The 19,443-nt window shown below is 36.7% G+C and overlaps 1 protein-coding gene across 1 annotated transcript; it reads right to left on the reverse strand.

Annotated features, from left to right (window-relative positions):
• Positions 1–10,305: 10,305 nt before the first annotated feature.
• On the reverse strand, positions 10,306–19,300 carry LOC140946845 (GFP-like fluorescent chromoprotein amFP486). The gene is made up of 5 exons (XM_073395951.1): positions 19,102–19,300; positions 12,652–12,749; positions 11,216–11,434; positions 10,847–11,062; positions 10,306–10,498 (listed from the first exon to the last, which is right to left on the reverse strand). Exons 1-5 carry the CDS (start codon positions 19,117–19,119, stop codon positions 10,372–10,374), a joined length of 678 nt encoding a protein of 225 aa, XP_073252052.1. The 5' UTR covers positions 19,120–19,300; the 3' UTR covers positions 10,306–10,371.
• Positions 19,301–19,443: the final 143 nt, after the last annotated feature.

Raw genomic sequence — 19,443 nt, forward strand, 5'->3', positions numbered from 1 at the left:
TTAAAAAAATACACAAAAATAAATTCGCATAAATGCAAGTGTGGCTTGCAAAGTTAATTAAAGATTAGGAAGCTTAACACCGTTCAGGGTTGTAAAATTCCAAATATAGGTTGGGCAAAAGCAAAGCTATTCAGAGAGTATCTATCTAGAGTGATTTTACTTAAGCCGTGAAATAGATAGACTAGTACGAACTATATAACGCTCTAACTTTTTTGTTTTCTTTGTTTACCTGTAACTATTACATTAATTGTCACTCATACTTTTTCACCGGTTTAGTAAAAGCACACTAAAAAAATCAATTGACTTTCGATTCAATATTTATATCACGTTTGCCAATTAATGATTTTAAAGAATTTTTTTTTGTTTTACGCGAGAATCAAAAACCATAACCTATAGCACGACTAAATTGCAAAATTGCAAATTGCAAATTCCTTTTAGTCTAAGTTGCATCAGATTTAACTGATCGATAAACTTGAGTATGAGTAAAGTATTGCATCCACTACAAACTTTAAGCTTTTTTAACAGAATTATACGATAGTGATTTTAGACTGAAAAGATGAGTTTTGCCTCAGTTTGTTGTGAGATTTTTAACCTATTTTTTGTTGTTCTGGGTGATTACTATTCTTAGAGTTTTACTCCAAACGAAAGAAAAAAATTGTTCCATGTTCTAAACTTTCGAATTTCTTTTGTAAAAACGACCGAAAAATTATACAGCCTGACCTTTCATCCAATCTGATCTGATTGTTGGCATTATGGAAACGTTTTTATAACTATCGCTAGGTGTGGCATAGTAGTATGCTAGGAAGTGCAGCTTCGTTAACTAGTCCTCATTTCCTAAAGAGATTCAACTGGTGCGAAATCTTAGCTTAAGAGTTAAAATCAGAGAAGGGCAGGCCAAACATAAAATAATACAGCTTTGTCTTTCTTGCATTCAGTGAGGTATTGGCCTTTTTGTAACGTTTGGGTGTGGTATAGTAGTATGCTATGAAATATAGCTACGTTTGTCCTTATTACCAAAGTAGATGCGACTTCAAATTCATTGCTTAGCATTGAAAATTCACTTAATTTCTTAACTGTGGAACCTCGATTTAATGCCTGATTTAACTAGTCTCTATATAACAAAGTCCTCGGAATAAGGAACGATTTTCTTCAGCTCGAGCCAAACTTACAGTAAAATTTATCGAACAGAACCTTGATTTAACGAAATCCTCGAACACAATCCAGAGGCGCAATCGTAAAATATACTTCGACATAACCATTTAAGGTCAACATGTGGAAACGCTTGAGACAGAACTTGTAACTGGGTTCAGGAGGGGTAATCAAGAAAAGGTGCAGAATTGGGTGAGTATTGGAGTAGAGGCTTGAACTGCGCAGGCCCTCAATTATGTCTCTTGCAGTGTCGCGGGTTCTTCGGTACTTGTAGTCCTAACTTCAGACAAACAAGTAACCTACTCAAGTGGTTTACGATGAAAATACTTCTTTTGGTAACAACAATTGTCCGAAAAGAGTTTCTTGCTTTCTTCGAAAATTTCGATCAAAGCTTTCACTGCAGGCACACCGCAAGACTATATTTGTGTCCAATGTTTCTCGTAATTTCAAAAAGAACGTGGCGTCTGTGACATTTAAGGTTCATCGCGGCATTTTTTCTTGGCATAGTTCTGCAGTGACTGAGTTTTGTATTGTAAATTTTCATATTGGATCCTGTGTATTTATTGCACAAAATGAATTTAACTGAGGAAAACTCTGAAAATAAAATAATACTCTGATTTGCAAAATTCCACTCGAAAGACGATTGATAACGTTTAGAACAAAAATAGATTAACAAATTCAAGAAAAAACCAATAGCCGCCCAAGGCAGAGAAAGGCAAGAAAAGAAAAATTATACAGCTTTATGTTTTCTTCAATAACTAAGTCAACTGAGAGTGGGCCTTTTTTTAACGTTTGATAACTGTCGGTAGGGTGTAACATGGTCTTACATCGTCTACAAATACAGGTAGTTTAGTCCTTATTGTCAAAGTACAGGATTCGACTTCAAATTCATTGCTTGGAGTGGAAAATTCACTTACTTGCTTTGAAAGAGCCATGTTGAGAACAAATTGCTTGTTTGTCAAAACTGATTCACTGAAAAGTCGAGTTAAGCTGCCGTAGTTCACTCCTTCACCGACTAAGCTGAACTGACTGCCGTGTTAGGGTGGATCGATTTTAAGGATAGATCCGCGGAACAAAGTACAGTCATTGATTGACGCATGAAAACAGGTCAGTCTGGATCCTGACGGGTTGTTCTGGATAAAAGGGACAAATATATCATTGTTCTTTACTAACGGCGCGGGTTCACGGGATAATTAGTCTGCATGCACTTTTCCACAGCCTTACATTAACTGTTACTCAAGGGTGATGTCTGAAGTTATGTAACAGACAATTAAAAGTTTTCAAATTAAAAGCAAGCATTTCTAGCAATCTTGAAACTATTTCTTAACTTGGTTGTGTAGGTTTATTACTATACCTCGCCCTTATAGCACAAGCCACTAAAACACCGCAAAAAAAGAACGTACGGAAATAAAAAACGAAAAACGTGAATGCTGAACATCCATCTGGGGCACCCAACAATTTCTTCCTGTAAATTAAGTGTTCGAAAAAGGAGCAAATATTGCCTGGAAATTTCTTAAGTTCGGGGAAGGCTAACCATTTCTATATAACCTTTCCATTCGTCTAAACCCCGTTTCACTTTTTAAGTGAAGTCAGTTTGGGTCAATTAGGCATGCACTGGCAGTGAACTGTAATAGAATTTGAATGAAGCACGCGATTTACCAATTTTTGAACCAGCAGTCAGGCTTTTAATTCTTGTGATATAAAACATGCATCGTAGCTGTATTTGATAACATACTTTTGTTTCACACTCGTCATATATACTGCCTTCCTTTCTCGCTACTATTTGAGTAATAAGCCTTTCGATCCATCAGTCTTGACACCAGAAACTGAGATGTACATGTAATTAAACATTTTATATCAATTTCGGAAGGCATTCTGTTCCAACTTTGGTTGTTTCGAAAGTTTTCGTCGCATCCGAAACTGTCAGCTACCCTGATGCGTGCGGTGGAAAGTTCGAGGGCATGGAGTCGCTGTACATTCATTAGAAGGTTCTAGGGACGTTTTGTCTTTATACGGAAAATTGCAGAAGATTTTTTTAAACAATAATTGTAATATCTTGGTAATAAAATTTGAAAAACACAACTCCAAAAATCGTAGGCGAGTTGGTGTCCCTGAAAGGCTAATATCAGTAGCCTCAAGAGTAGCGCTTGTACAATAGGCTTAACTACTACGGTAACCGCAATTGGTGATTACAAGGATACATACATATACAAAAAACATTTGATATTTACGCACACGTATTCTAGATATTGACTCAGATAAACAGAGAAGCTGCAAACAAACTTTGAAGTGAGGTGATTTGTTAAAAGAACAGAAATCTGTTTTAAAATCAGTTAGTGAAATCTTTCACCTTTCATTATTTTCCTAAGATGTAAATTAAACAGGGAAGGCTCACCCTCAAGCATCCCCACTCCAAGTCAAAAGGCACGCTTTTTACTTTTCTCTAATAACATACTTTCACTGGTAGTGTGTGTGCGTGTAGTTCTTTCACGAGTTACATTTCTTTGCTATCTAACATGGTTATTTCTAAGAACTTAATGTGTGAAATATTGACCTCTGAAGGAATGTACAACGACTGATTTAAATAACAATTTGTAAAGAGCAAACGTTTCGCCGGTTTTCTTCAAACCATCTTTATTTTATTTCCCCGGGGGGGGGGGACTCCCATATGAAACAGACCCCTAAAGGAGACGAATCTGGGCGTGGCTTAAGCAAATTTTGACCCCTAAAAGAGACCGCTTAAAAACACACAAATACGACATGCCATGAGTTTTAATGATCTAAAGATGTAATCATCGAATGCTTTTATCTAAAAGTAGTTTTTAAAAGCATTGTCATAAATCTCAAGTTCTTCGCGGAACCCTAAACGAGACCTTGGCGGCTTAAAATATTAGCGCTTTGCCCGGAACACCCTAAGCGAGACCAAGATCCAAAATTTACACCCCTAAGCGAGACGACGAGCATCCCCGTCTGTTTCATATGGGAGTCCCCCCCCCCCCGGGTTTATTTCTTGGCGTCGAAATCTTAGTTTGCACGGTTTAAACTGATCACACAAAAGATATTCCTTCAGATAGTCAAGTACCCATTATTAACATGTTTTAATGGAACAGGGTTGTTGTAGTTTTTTGAAAAAGGCCAACAACAATAACTATTTTCTACTGAACTGTAATTAGTCGATACAGCGAGAGCATGTACTCGGTAGTACCAGGAAAAATAAATATTGATAAAGTTAAGCTTAACCGTGATTTTTACTGGCAGTTAAGATTTTACCTCAGTGAAATCTTTGACCTTTCAATAATATCTTCCTAAGATGTAAATTAAACAGGGAAGGCTCGCCCTCAAGCATCACCACTCCAAGTCAAAAGGCACGCTTTTTCAGTACTTGTTACACACTACACTTATACACTTTCACTGGTTATTTGTGTGCGTGTAGTAATTCCACAAGTTACATTTCTTTGCTATCTAACATGATTATTTCTAAAAACTGGTGTCATGCAATAGTGAGCTCTGAGCCTGAATGTATAACGACCGATTAGAAGATCAAACGTTTCGGTTTTCTTCAAACCATCTTTATTTTATTTCTTGGCATCGCAATCTTAATTTGCACGATTTAAGCTAACAGCACCAAAAAAATATCTGCAGATAGTCAAGTATACATTATTAATGGCACAGGGTCATTGTGGTATTTAAAAAGGCAAACAACAATTAACTATTTTCTTAGGTGTAATTAGTCAATACAGCCCGAGAGAGTAATACCGGAAAAAATAAATATTGATTAATTAAATTAAGTTTTACGGTGGTTTTTTACCGGTAGTTAAGTTTTTTCCTGCATGGACGATTTAATTTTTATTCGAAGAATCGATAAGAATATCAAAATTGTCAACATGACAAATCGACTGTTATCCTAAATGGCACGTTGTTCTAACTCTGACAAGAGGGTGTTTAAGGTTAGTGTTTCGGGAGTGCATGTGAGCTATAGTAAACACTGGAAAGAGTAACTAACTGGGAAATAAAAATTTGGCCCGAAAGTTTGGCCATATTTTAGCAAGGACGCAAATTAAAATGGCACAGACTGGCTAATAAAAATAAATAGCTTTTGAGGCGTAATTAAGTTTCACTGCGAGAGTATAGTATCGCCTGTAGCACAACCGCCCACAGTACTATAGAAAAGACAAACTATTCATTTCTCTCGAAAATGATTCATCAATATTCAAAGTTAATTTGACTCTCTGTAAATTAATAACAGGGCCGGTGACTTAAAATGAAATATAAATATCACTGATTATATTAAAAACACAGGCACTCCGATTGCTTTAGGACTGTAAGTGCATGGTTCTGGTATTGAGCGTCTGACTGGCATGGGTATCGGTGCGGACGTACCTTTCGTCGCACATTTTCCATCAAATCGTCGGTTTCCTCAACGAAATCGTCACTTGTCGTATCAAGGATTGTTTTACGTTGTGGCTCTCCTAAAAGCTTAAGCAACAGCGACGACTACGCCGGAAACTAGAAAATCAAAAGGCAATAGGTTTGATTAAAAAAGCAAACGCTCTGACCACACTCTCTGCTAGATTTCTTTGCTATCAATGCACGACTAACCTTTCATCAAGAGCGATCGTCTGAACTCCGGAAAATCTTCTAAAAAAACCCTGCAAAGGCTCAGTATTACAATAGAAAAGAAGAAAACATACCTGAATTACTTTCTCAAAAATGATTCTTTTGATTGTAAGTTGACGCAGAGTCAATATAAGTCCGATTGACTTATAATTGGTAGCCTCTGTACGTACAGACACCCCTTCCCCTTTCTTGAACCCTTGGTTTCCGATAATTCGAACCAAATTTAACCTTCCGTCAGCAGTCAGAGGCCTACTCTGGGACCTTAACTCGCCTTAACTCGCAACTTGAGATTATGTTCAAATTTCCTTATCTCGCCTTAACTCGCCTAAACTCGCATTATCTCGCACAAACTCGCCCAATCTCGCCACTGCCAAGTGGATACCAATTTTAATATCTCATACTACTCTCAGTGTAATTTCACAATTACTCCATAAAGGGAAGATGCCAAAGAACACAAATTTCAAAAGTTTAACAGATAGTGATTTTTAAGGAAAACAGGGTTTTTACCTTTAAAAAAATATGTAATTGACCAATCCCATCCTTCTGGAATTTCCAGTAGCCTCTGTGGTAAGGGTATTTCACCACTAAAGATTCGATGAGGTTTTTTCTTACTTAACATTGTCATGCCTTGGAGTCACAACTGGACTGTCAATGGAACTACCAGGAACAGCCTGAACATGCACTAACTCGTTGCCTAATGAAAAGGCTTCAATGCTAAGCATGGCAGAAATTCCAGAGGCATGGGGTCACAGGGTCTAACAAATCCCACATTCACTGTTTGTGTTTTGGTCCACAAAGTAAGTGACATTAACAAAAAGCACTAACAGTGAATCCACGAAAACGTTTTCATAAAATAGTTTAAGTTTTAGTCTTACACTTCTACGCAAGACAAAGAAACACTCTAATTTCAAGATTGCTTTGAATCTCTCAATTGAAGAAAAAAATATTCTCCTATGATTTGTTTCTAATTTTTGGCTTAAAATAAGAAATCTCGAATTTAGAGTGAAATACAAAAACATAACACCAGAATATCAAATTTTTAGTTTTAAGCTGGCTAATGATTTACAAAAAAAGTTTACTTGTAATGGAAAGTTTAATTACTTTGCAAATATAATGCATCCAAGCTGTTTATGACATATGAAGAGTAGTAGCTTACGTATCATCTTATAATCTGATGAAGCTTAATGAGGATTCCAGCTAACAATCATCAATGAAAGGCTAGGACGTAGCCATAATCGAGAATCCTTTAAATAGTTCACATACTGATTGCAGTCCATATTTCTTATAAATAATTCTTATAAATATTTACCTCGTAATAGAAGATCTGTATATTGGTTCAACGTGACATCCTGTATGGCCTACATTGTATTCAGACTGGCAACCATAACCCAGGCATGATTCAGAAGACTTGTTACATTTAGCCCTTAACTGAATAAAGGATTGCTAAAGGTACAATATTTTGCATCGATAGCCAACTTCGTTCGCCATCTTTGAAATTACCCAGAAGATACTGGTAACTCGTGTCTTCCCAGGGCCCTCTCGCTCAGCCTATTGTCCTCAATATGCTTTCTGGGTAATTTTCAAGATGGACGGGAAAACTTCTGAAGAAAAGGAGGAGAACTCGTGCAAAACTTTTGATGTTAAATCGAGAAGTTTCAAAATGTATCACATGCAGGTAAGCTAAGCTAAAGCCTTTTACCCTTGCAACGTTAACTCTATAAAAGCCTTGTTGATCCCAGTCCACTAGCAAGTTTTAGGTTGGAAGCTTCAATGTGGCGTACGTGACATAAAAACACGCACAAAACGCCTGAGCCGGTGATCATTTTGTACAAATGCGAAGCAGGAAAGTCAGAAAAGATTCATCAGTGACAACTCTTAAGAGTTTGGAAGACAAAGCCGATAGTAGAGAGTGTTTTTTTGTTAATCAATTTAAATAAGGTATATTCCTCTGCACAACTATTAACACTTTCTGACATTTTGTAAAAAATAAGTAAGCCAAAACAAAAAATATGGTCATTTATTTTTTGCTGTTTTGCTAGGCTAAGAATGATCAAGAGTTTACTATCAAGTTAACTTGATCCTCCTTTCTTTTGTAGAAATCAAGGTGTCTCTCACAGGATTGTCCAAGTTTAAGGAGGGAGTTTCTAAAATATGGTAACTGCTGTCTTTGCGAAAAGGCATCAGCCTTCATTTGCAAGAAATTAGAATAGATTATCCGAGGAAACGAAAACGCAATCATTTCTGGCAGTGAAAACAAACAATTGAGCTGGACTCCAAGGGAAACCATCAGTGACGTGGAGAGAATGGATCAAATGGAAGACTTAAAGATAAGTCGTAATTTTCAAGGAGAAAGAAATTTCATTTCATTTCAGTAAAATTGATTGTGGCATAAAAATTTCCTCAGCTGAGTTGTAATTCGTCAGCTTCCCCGGATTTTTATACTAGTTCTTTGAAGAACATTGACACAGACTGCAAAAACTTTTTTTTTTTTCAATTCTGGAGTTAGTGATAACAATTGATGACATGTCATGTGATACCTATTATGCTCACCTGCCTATTAAAACATAGTGTTATTGATTTAAAAAAATAAATAAAATTAAATTAAATATCCTACCTGTGCTTATACTACAGCTACATTTTTTTTTATCAATTCATGATTGTTTTGTTTTCATTTTTTTTCCTCACTACTGGTAATTTATTACTCTGCCAAATAATTATATAGCTTTAATAAATGATATATAATGATGATGACAATGATTATTATTATGATACAGCCACCAAATGGTCTAGTTTGGAGTCTAAATGCTATATAATTAATAAAGAACAGGACTCCATATCACTAGCATATCCATACTTAAGCTTGTCCAATTAGGAAAATATTTCAGTTTATTAATTTAAACAAGATTTGGCTTCATTCAACTTTGGAGCTCATCTGAAATTTTTGGTTTAATTTTTTCGTAATTGGACAACATGGAGCCTACTATATATAATTATATAAGACATACAAAGATTCCAAGGCATCTTTATATGTATGTTACTAAAGCATATTATAAGTTTTAAGCCTTATAACCCCAACATAAGATGGATCATTTTCCCTTAACTCGCCTTAACTCGCCTTAACTCGCACAAACTCGCAACTAATAGGCGAGCTCAATTTTTCCTTATCTCGCCTTAACTCGCCTAAACTCGCATTAGCTCGCACAATCTCGCGGCGAGTTAAGGTCCCAGAGTAGGCCTAGTCAGACTTTGTATGTTTACCCTCAAGTTTTTAAACCTCCTGGGTAATTTGCTCCAATTTGCTTTTCCCAAGATGGTTCGAAAAATCGATGTTCCACAAAGTTTATTGAACAAATGTATACATGCTTTGATCATGGGTTATGTAACCCTTTCTTTTACTAACCGGCATCCAAAACTCACGCTACGAGTGTGTTACATAAGGGATGAACCATTAGACAAGTGATGGGGAGGGGGTTGGAGAGGGATTTAAGAAATGCAAGATTTTTTTTTTGTACATGTAAGGTGGAAATATATTTTTTCTTTTTTTACCCGATGGCTGGAATAAGTTTTTTCAGTAGGTGAAACTTTCATATGTTTCATATGTCACAAACCCGACAAACACTATTGTTTTAATACATCTTTGTTTTACTTTATTCAACGCGTCAAAGGAACCTCAACTACTTTCTAGTTTATTTAAGGATTTAATTGACGTATTAAATAGGGTTATTTTTGGTGCAGTTTTGCAGTAAATGTTTTTCTTCAAAATACAATATTGCGGTTTTCAGAGTCCAAGCGGTATGCAGTGAATTAAAATTTTATGTCGCGGTAATCGGTGAAAAAATTGTTGTCTCGTGGTGATCTGCTTCCTCAGTTTTAAAGCATGACAACTGTACAAATCCTAAAAGATTTAGAAGCTGATGACTAAGTAGAAAAAACATTAAACTGATCCTTACCTCGAGAGAAAACATATAAAGAGATAAACTTTACCATTTGATTTTTTTGTTCTTTTTATTTTTTCTCTCGTTTTTATTATTATTTTTTTTTTGCAGTAAAGATTATTTTACTGTTTTTCTACTTGCTTGGTATTTGGAGGCATACACACTGATCCGGCTGTCCCACCTCACTAGTTTGTTGCTGTGGCCTTCAGTGCCTTTATAAATGTTTTTGGGTAATGTTGTCTCTTTTTGACGGCTAAGAATAAAAAAGCAATAGCCTGATGCACAAGTAGAGTTAAGTTTTCGAAACGCAGGCTACATGCAGGATTCTCCACAAAGCGCCGTTCCGAACTGGAGTTTAGAAAACATAGATCCCGGAAATCGCAGCTATAAGTTGAGTAAAGGGTCAAAGCGTGAGTTTGGTCAGTGCTGTTCCGGATAAGCATGAAAATAAAATACTGAACGAAAAGAACGGGGAAATGAGAAGGGCGAGGGGATCATAGGACACGAGAAAAAAAAAAACCCTCGCGTTCATCTTTGTTACTAGCGACCAGTTATGGATTAGTAAAGAGAACACTTGGCAGTAAATCATTTCACTTGTGCTTTATTTTCTGCTGACCTGATCTGCATTACAATGATATCAGGGTCAGTACAAAAGGAAAACGATTCTTGCTCACACGGTGTTTAAACGTGCAACAGCATGCTCATCCAGTTGAACTTCTCCAGCAGTAAGGTCAGTCCTCACCAGGCGATGTTCCACATAGTGACTTTGCGATGGCAATTCGACAGCCTTCTTTGCTCTGTGCAGAAAAAATATATATATTGTGTTGTGAAAGTTCGGTTTGACCAAAATATAAACCAGTTACTCGTGTAACCTGCAGTTCTAAGCGTTTAGATAATCGGTGAATGTGCTGTTTTTCCTGCTCGCTTTTGCACCGTCCCCCAAATCTGAGGGCCTGAAACGTTGAGAACGTAACTATATGTAGTTAACCAAAGTATCAAAAAGCTAAACAAAGGAAAAGCATGTCTTGATGAAACAATGAACGTGAAGTCACTTTCTGAGTGACGTTTGCTCCACCGCCGACGTCGTGGTATCTTAAACTGTTCTCTTATATTATTACTTTGAGAAAGAAACTTAAAAAACATACTTGTATAACGTATGGAACTGGCAACGGTGCTTTTCCCCATTTTTCAGCGAGAGGAACATGGTAACATCTCCCTTCAATATCCCCTCGCTCACAGTCATTTTCTCCACGGACGGCTCCCAATTGGTTGTCCTCTTTTGCATCACTGGTCCATCAGCAGGAAAGTTCATCCCAGTGAAATTGGACTTGTGGATAAAGCAGTTGCGTTTGCTGTCAAGGCTATCGACGTAAAAGGAACTTATGAGAAAATAACAAAATTTATTTTTGTATTATTTTTATTATTGTGATTATCAATATTGTTATATTTCTTATAATTAATTAATTAATTCTAAATTTTAAGCGTCTTTGATCGTAAAATTAGTAAATTTATACCTTATATCCACATTGGCTATGCAAGATCCGCCATCTTCAAATTGAAGAGTTCTTTCCCATGTGTATCCATCAGGAAATGATGGCTTGAAATAGTCAACGATTCCCTTAGGATAATCAGTGAAGGCTCTGTTACCATAGCAAAACACAGCCGACAATATGTCAAAGGAGAATGGGAGGGGTCCACCCTTAGTTACTCGTAGTTTTAAAGTCTGTTTTCCCCTACAAAAAATAAACAAACACACAGAAACGAATTAAACAAAAATACGAAAAGCAGAGAAGAGCCTTCTGAGAACTAGGCTAAACTGCCCACTCATCAGTGTAATTTAACTAAATAGCAGGAAAGGTTTAGGACAGCCTGCTATATAATTTAGTTTAATTTCGATTCTGCAATGCTAATTCGCGCCATGTGACAAGATTATTGGCAAGTCCTATCGCGACAAAATACCTCTTTTATAATACTTAACTATACCCCAAAGCATTTAACACAGTTAAACAGGTTTATTTTAATGTTATAAGTTTTTATTTGTTTCTTCTTCAGAAAAAAAAATAATCCGTCAATCAATTTTTAAAAAAAGCAGTTTTGGAAATAAAGGGTCAGGTCATCACTCTGGCAGAGTCACCGTTGAGATAATAGTATCATGATGATATAAATGACGTTTGATCCTGATCTATCAGCAAGAAATTAACGATCGTCGTGGCCTATTGTCACCGTGTTTCACCATATCCGTGTCAGATTTTCCATTTAAAGGAAAGTTGTTATTAATTTCTGGCTTTTACCTGTGATGATTAGTATAACCACTTTCACTTCATAGAACTTTCTATTGCACCAAAGACCATAATATCTCTTTTGGCATGATTGAGGTTTCGAAATCTTTCGCTAAATACTCAGTACAGCTGATTTAAAATAATTTGAGAATTTGACTTTGCATCGTAAAAATATTCCCAAGCCGATAACTAGCTTTATTCTCTTAAATGAACTTAATGACTGGTGTAGTTATAATTAAAGATCAACCCTGTTCGCGCCTTTAACCCTTTAGGCCCTAAGAGTGATCAGCATCAAATTTCTCCTTGTAATATCAATGCTTTGTAAAACAGAGACGGTCATGAGAATTACGGACATGATCACACAAGATGAATTTGTCTGATATTTTATCAACGTCTCCTTACTACATCTGTAGGAAATGACTAGGGGCAACAAATGAGAATTCAAATTTTGATCTTAGGGTTTAAAGGGTTAATAGAGCCTCCAGTGGCTCGGTGGTTCAAGAGCATCCGAACTAGAACTCAGAGGGTCGTGAGTTCGATTCTCACCTGGAGCTCGGAAATGTTTCTGAGCTTTCTGGCGTTAGAAATCTCATTCTCCCGACTTATAACAGTGAGGAGCTTTTGCACTTAACATGACCTAAAGATGAAGGGGGGTGTGCTGATCGACTTACTCGTACGGCGTTCCCCTGCCTTCACCCTCGATTGTAAAGAAATGTCCATTAACAGATCCTTCCATGTGGTATGTCATCGTCATGTCATCTTTGATAACCTGCATTAAAAAATACACAAAAATAAATTCACATTAAATGAAAGTGTGGCTTGCGAAGTTAATTAAAGATTAGGAAGCTTAACACCGTTCAGAGTTGTAAATTCCAAAGATAGGTTGGGCAAAAGCAAAGCTATTCAGAGAGTATCTATCTAGAGTGATTTTACTTAAGCCGTGAAATAGATAGACTAATACGAACTATAATACGCTCTAATTTTATTGTTTTCTTTGTTTACCTGTAACTATTACATTTATTGTCACTCATACCGGTTTAGTAAAGGCACTCTAAAAAAATCAATTGACTTTCGATTCAATATTTATATCACGTTTGCCAATTAATGATTTTGAAGAATTTCTTTTTATTTTACGCGAGAATCGAAAACCATAACCTATAGCACGACTAAATTGCAAAATTGCAAATTGCAAATTCCTTTTAGTCTAAGTTGCATCAGATTTAACTGATCGATAAACTTGACTGTGAGTAAAGTATTATATCCACTACAAACTTTAAGCTTTTTTAACAGAATTATACGATAGTGATTTTAGACTGAAAAGATGAGTTTTGCCTCAGTTTGTTGTGAGATTTTTAACCTATTTTTTGCTGCTCTGGGTGATTACTAATCTTAGAGTTTTACTCCAAACGAAAGAAAAACATTGTTCTATGTTCTAAACTTTCGAATTTCTTTTGTGAAAACGACCGAAAAATTATACAGCCTGACCTTTCATCCAATCTGATCTGATTGTTGGCATTATGGAAACGTTTTTATAACTACCGGTAGGTGTGGCATAGTAGTATGCTATGAAGTGCAGCTTCGTTAACTAGTCCTCATTTCCTAAAGAGATTCAACTGGTGCAAAATCTTAGCTTAAGAGTTAAAATAAGAAAAGGGCAGGCCAAACATAAAGTAATACAGCTTTGTCTTTCTTGCATTCAGTGAGATATTGGCCTTTTTGTAACGTTTGGGTGTGGTATGGTTGTATCCTATGAAATGTAGCTATGTTTGTCCTTATTACCAAAGTAGATGCGACTTGAAATTCATTGCTTAGCATGGAAAATTCACTTAATTTCTTAACTATGGAACCTCGATTTAATGAACCTCTATATAATGAAGTCCTCGGAATAAAGAACGATTTTCTTCAGCCCGGCCAAAATTACAGTAAATGTATCGAATTCGTCATAACGAACACAATAATCCAGAAGGGCAATCGTAAATTATTATACCTCGATATAATGAATAAATGTCAACATGTGGAAACGCTTGAGACAGAACTTGTAACTGGGTTCAGGAGGGGTAATCAACAGAAGGTGCAGAATTGTGTGAATATTGGGGTAGAAGCTTGAACTGCGCAGGCCCTCAATTATGTCGATCTCTTACAGTGTCGCGGGTTCTTCGGTATTTGTAGTCCTAACTTCAGACAAACAAGTAACCTACTCAAGTGGTTTACGATGAAAATACCTCTTTTGGTAATAACAATTATCCGAAAAGAGTTTCTTGCTTTCTTCGAAAATTTCGATCAAAGTTTTCACTGCAGGCACACCGCAAGACTATATTTGGGTCCAATGTTTCTCGTAATTTCAAAAAGAACGTGGCGTCTGTGATATTTAAGGTTCATCGCGGCATTTTTTCTTGGAACAATTCTCCAGTGAACGAGTGTTGTATTGTAGATTTTCATATTGGATCCTGTGTATTTATTGCACAAAATGAATTTAACGGAGGAAAACTCTGAAAATAAAATAAGACTCTGATTTGCAAATTTCCACTCGAAAGACGATTGATAACGATTAGAACAAAAATAGATTAACAAATTCAAAGAAAAAACCAATAGCCGCCCAAGGCAGAGAAAGGCAAGAAAAGAAAAATTATTAATACAGCTTTATGTTTTATGCAATAACCGAGTCAACTGAGAGTGGGCCTTTTTGTAACGTTTGATAACTGTCCGTAGGGTGTGACATGGTCTTAACGGCTTGGAAACTAAAATTTGATAGCATTTTGTTTTGAATAAGGGTATGGGCATGATTTTCAGGTGAACATGCCTAGCGAGCGTAAAAATCGCATCTAGTCTGAGGATTAATGAGAGAGGGAAAATTTTATATACTTAGGCATGACAAAATTCAAGGGAACATTGGTACTTAGAAATAACATCTCATAGGCATGGAAAAAATGGGTTCATGCCCTCGCAGCCCAAAATTGACCCAGCTAAACTTTGGTCCCAGATCTCTCGCCGGGTTGATAATTAATTCCCAGTTTTTGCTCCTCTGGTTTGGCATGCCGAGCATGCCGATGGTGAAGCTTATGGTGAAGCCAGTTGGTTTGGCATGCCCGGCATGCCAGGCAAGAAATTGGCATGCCCAGCGACACTGATTTTGATGTTCGCTTCAGCATCATATCCTGAGAATCACATATAATCGCCAAATATATCTTAGGGAGCTTGAAGTTACAGGTTTCATGCAATAAATGCAGATTATAACAAAAAAAGTCATGTTTGTCACAATGTGTGTCACGGGATCGACTGGCAAAACTGAAGACAGAAGCCTGGATTTATAAATAAAAAGCACAACAAAACAACATTATTCATGCATAAAATAGAATACTTAACTTGCAATCAAAGATTAATCCTTTTATTTCAAACCGATATATACTGATTTAAATTTGATCGCGGAAAAGCGTCTTAAACAATAAGATAACAAATCTTCTCAGTATAAACTTATCCATGCTTAAGTTTTATCGCGTCGGAATGTTTCCCGGTCAACAGCATTAAAAGACTGGTGAAAATTAAGCTTACCAGGTCGTTCAAGTCAGTACGAGAGTACGACGTTCATACTGCAAAGACGTTCTGATTTGGTGAATTTGGACTGCCTTCTCAGAGAGATTTTGCTTAGTTTTTCAGTGCGCTTCTTGTCGGCTATGCGAATCTCACAAACTGTTTTACTCCTTGCTGACGATAGTCCTTTGAGCAAAGTCATCTGCGTCATCCGAAGATACCCCGAGCACGCACGACATCGGCCGAATTTCCGCAGAAGTGTTTTCGGATGACGATGAATCTAGTTTGTTGTAGCGTGGCAGTTGTGGCGTCACGATGTCGTCATGTCTCTTCCCACTTGTTTGTCTTTTTTTTTCTGCGGTGCAGGGTTGAGATGTTGGTGAATGCTGGACAAGAAATGGATTCTGCGAGAGACTGTAAGTACAAATTTAGTATTAATTTGGTAAAGAAAAAGCCTGAATACCGAACAAATCCCGTGAATTATCCTTTTGGCATTCAGTTTATCTTGCTGTTGAGCATGCCTAAGAACTCCGGCATAAGTGGTTGTCAACTCGTTCATTTCGGATTGTTTCTGTTTGTATGTCTTGTAATCTTCTTCTGCTGCTAAGAAGACTAGAGAAAACTTCAAAAATATAGAAACCAAAGCTAAAAAAGTCAGATCTAATTTTATACCTCGAGTATAATTATTTTTGGCACCTACGGTCATGTTTTTTCACTGTACTGGTAAAGTTACTTATTTTTGCTGCATAGTTTGACTGTTGTTTGAAAGACAATCAAACGGATATTACAATCACTTTTGGAGACAAAATAAAATATCCGTAAATCAAATGCCAAGATCAGATTTGGATTTCGCTTTAAAAAAATGAACATGCTGCAGGTGTCAATGCAAAGTTGTAAACAACTCAATATAAGCAGTCTGTGAATGTGTGTTTAGGTCCACAAAACTAATTTTTCTTTTGGACATCTCATCCAAGCAAAGTCTTAAGGCTTACATTGCTTGTCTACGAGTGTACTACAAAAAGCTTTGCTACAGTAAGCCTCTGAGAGGCGATTCTGGTAAATTTATAGGACGCTAAAATGCAAATAATTCTAAGCTTAAACAACCTGGCTGCGGGTCCGACTTTTGAATTACAAAATGTTCACGTTTGCCGGCTCTACTTTAAATGAACATGGTTTTTGAAATGATTTTGTACTATTTTAACCCGAAAATTATGATTGGGTCATAAAGCTTTTAAAACGGATGAAAACTAAGCTAATAAACATGTTCAATGTAAAAAACTAAGATTTAGTCGCTTTTTCAACTTTGCTTTGTGGGCCGAAAAATTTACCTTTACGCAAAAACAAAAGCAAACATTGAGGCTTTTATTCGACATATTTTCTGAGAATTTTATCTGATCAATTTAATGTCACTGGCATTGTTTTCGTAAAGGAATTTTCCTAATTATATGAGCTTTTAATTTAATAATTTTGATACTCTATATACTTCTCATTTGATAGCTTCACTTTTTTATCCACCGATTGAGAAACAAATTCGCTCTCGTTAAATCCTATTTTATGACCTATTTATTAGAACTCTAGGTAACATACGAAATGATGTAACCGGTCAGGCTTTAACCTTTGGTCTTAATTTATTTTTTCTTCGCAACCCCTAATCAGTTGACGGGCTGCGAGAGAATATCGCCACAAAAAGATGCGAAAAAGTTTTCGCTGAGTTTCCTTTACATATTCCGGCTTTATATGGGTCTACACCTTACCTACTTAAAAATGAAACTATTGTTCAATTAAGTGTCAGTCAAACTCGGTATAATCTTGACTTGCAAATCCAAATGCAAAGGTTTATTTCGCAGTAGAAGAGCGTGTAAACATCATGAACAACGCAATGTAAATTGGCAAATGTGAAAGCACGTTTCTTTCACTTTATTTACCATGCATTTAGCTCAATTGCACACCGGCTTGTGAAATTAGCCTCAGACAATTAGTTGCGACCTTTAACAGACTCAACAAGCCAGTATGAAAATATCTTAAGAGAAGCTGAGCTCTACATGTTCTATTTCTTTTGTTTTATTTTGCCCTTTCATCTGTTAACATTCCATTTCTTTTTTGTTACAGGTAACTTCCAGACATGACGAGGAGATAATTACTTTTCTAGAGAGCAATTCTTTGATATTGTCAGTTATTGCTGACTTACTTTGAGTTAAAAACAAAGAACACAGACACTGGTAATGACACAAAAACATTAATCCCTGGCAAGCCTTCAAAACAAGAAAGAGGAACTCAGACTCCTTATCAAAATGTGAAACAAGACAAAAACAGCTTTTCTAACGTAGGGAAAAATGCGTTAGAGAGATGTGTAATTGCAACGTTATATTCAAGCACACTGCATTGTCAAACATCATAATTTGCTGAATAATGAACAGTGATTTTGGGGCTTAGCTCAGTTTGTAATGAACTTTGAAAGATATTCTATAACCTTGTATTTTTAAAAGCTTTCATGGAACATAGATGCATTTTATTATACAATGAAAATAGTCTCTGTGTCTCTTTTTACAGATTTCAGTCAATTCCATTTTATTCGCAATATGAAATGGGAATCCTATTAAAGACTCATTAAAAGGGGTGAGGAGTTTTCACAATCCCCCAACAGGTCATCTCCACGATGACGCTGTTTTATTACTACGGCAGAATCCCTCAGGGTTTTACTTTCTTATGAAAATTAGAGCTTTTGTTATTTAAAACTTCGCTGGGACAACCAAATCTATGAAAATGAAAGGAATAGCAATGACGTCATCGTGTAACCGTACATCAAAAGATGAGAATTGTGATCTGTTTAGTTTTTTTTTTTTAGCCAGGCTTATAATATCTGTAGATTCAAGGAATTATAACCTTTGCGTCGAGAGCATGCCAGAGACCGATTTTGGCATGCCCGGCATGACCCAGATTATGGCACGCCCGGCATTCCAGAGAATTTAGCATGCCGGGCATGTCAGAAAATTTGGCATGCCCGGCATGCCGTAGATTTTGCTGGGTATGAATTACTTATTACTAGAACCTAGGCTTCTCGCGGCCTGGGTGAGAAGGTCACAGAAAAACAGAACCTCAAATTATGCTTACAGGGCATGCGAAATTCTGTTGCATGCCAATTTCAATGCAAAACCACTCTGGGGCCACCCCCTTTATTACCAGTGAGCAAATCATTGACGATAGGCATGGGAAAAATCCTTGCATGCTAACCAACATTGAAAACGTAGCAGAAATGTCCTCAATTGCTGAGTCATGCCCAAGGGGGGCTTTAAAATACAGAATTTCCTGACACGGATGAGGGAATTTTCCGTAAACAGCATGTGATCATGCCGGCTAGGACGTATTGCCTCCGTATTGCCCCTTTTTACAGCTAGCTAGGCTCATTTTTAGGTTCCAAGGCCTGAAATGACGAAAAATTCATGCCCTAAATGTAAAAAGTCCAAAAACGTCCTCGAAATTTTAGTTTCCAAGCCGTTTCTTACATGGTCTACAAATACAGGTAGTTTAGTCCTTATTGTCAAAGTACAGGATTCGACTTCAAATTCATTGCTTGGAGTGGAAAATTCACTTACTTGCTTTGAAAGAGCCATGTTGAGAACAAATTGCTTGTTTGTCAAAACTGATTCACTGAAAAGTCGAGTTAAGCTGCTGTAGTTCACTCCGTCACCGACTAAGCTGAACTGACTGCCGTGTTAGGGTGGATCTATTTTAAGGATAGATCCGCGGAACAAAGTACAGTCATTGATTGACGCATGAAAACAGGTCAGTCTGGATCCTGACGGGTTGTTCTGGATAAAAGGGACAAATATATCATTGTTCTTTACTAACGGCGCGGGTTCACGTGATAATTAGTCTGCATGCACTTTTCCACAGCCTTACATTAACTGTTACTCAAGGGTGATGTCTGAAGTTAT

Source organism: Porites lutea, chromosome 8 (assembly GCF_958299795.1).
Source record: "Porites lutea chromosome 8, jaPorLute2.1, whole genome shotgun sequence".
NCBI lineage: Eukaryota > Metazoa > Cnidaria > Anthozoa > Scleractinia > Poritidae > Porites > Porites lutea.

Excerpts from the sequence above, each read along its gene's own strand:
- LOC140946845 (XM_073395951.1), bottom strand. Across the intron at positions 11,063-11,215 it reads ATAGCCAATGTGGATATAAG|CCTTGACAGCAAACGCAACT; the intron begins GTATAAATTTAC and ends TTACGTCGATAG. Across the intron at positions 10,499-10,846 it reads CAGTTCCATACGTTATACAA|AGCAAAGAAGGCTGTCGAAT; the intron begins GTATGTTTTTTA and ends TTTTCTGCACAG.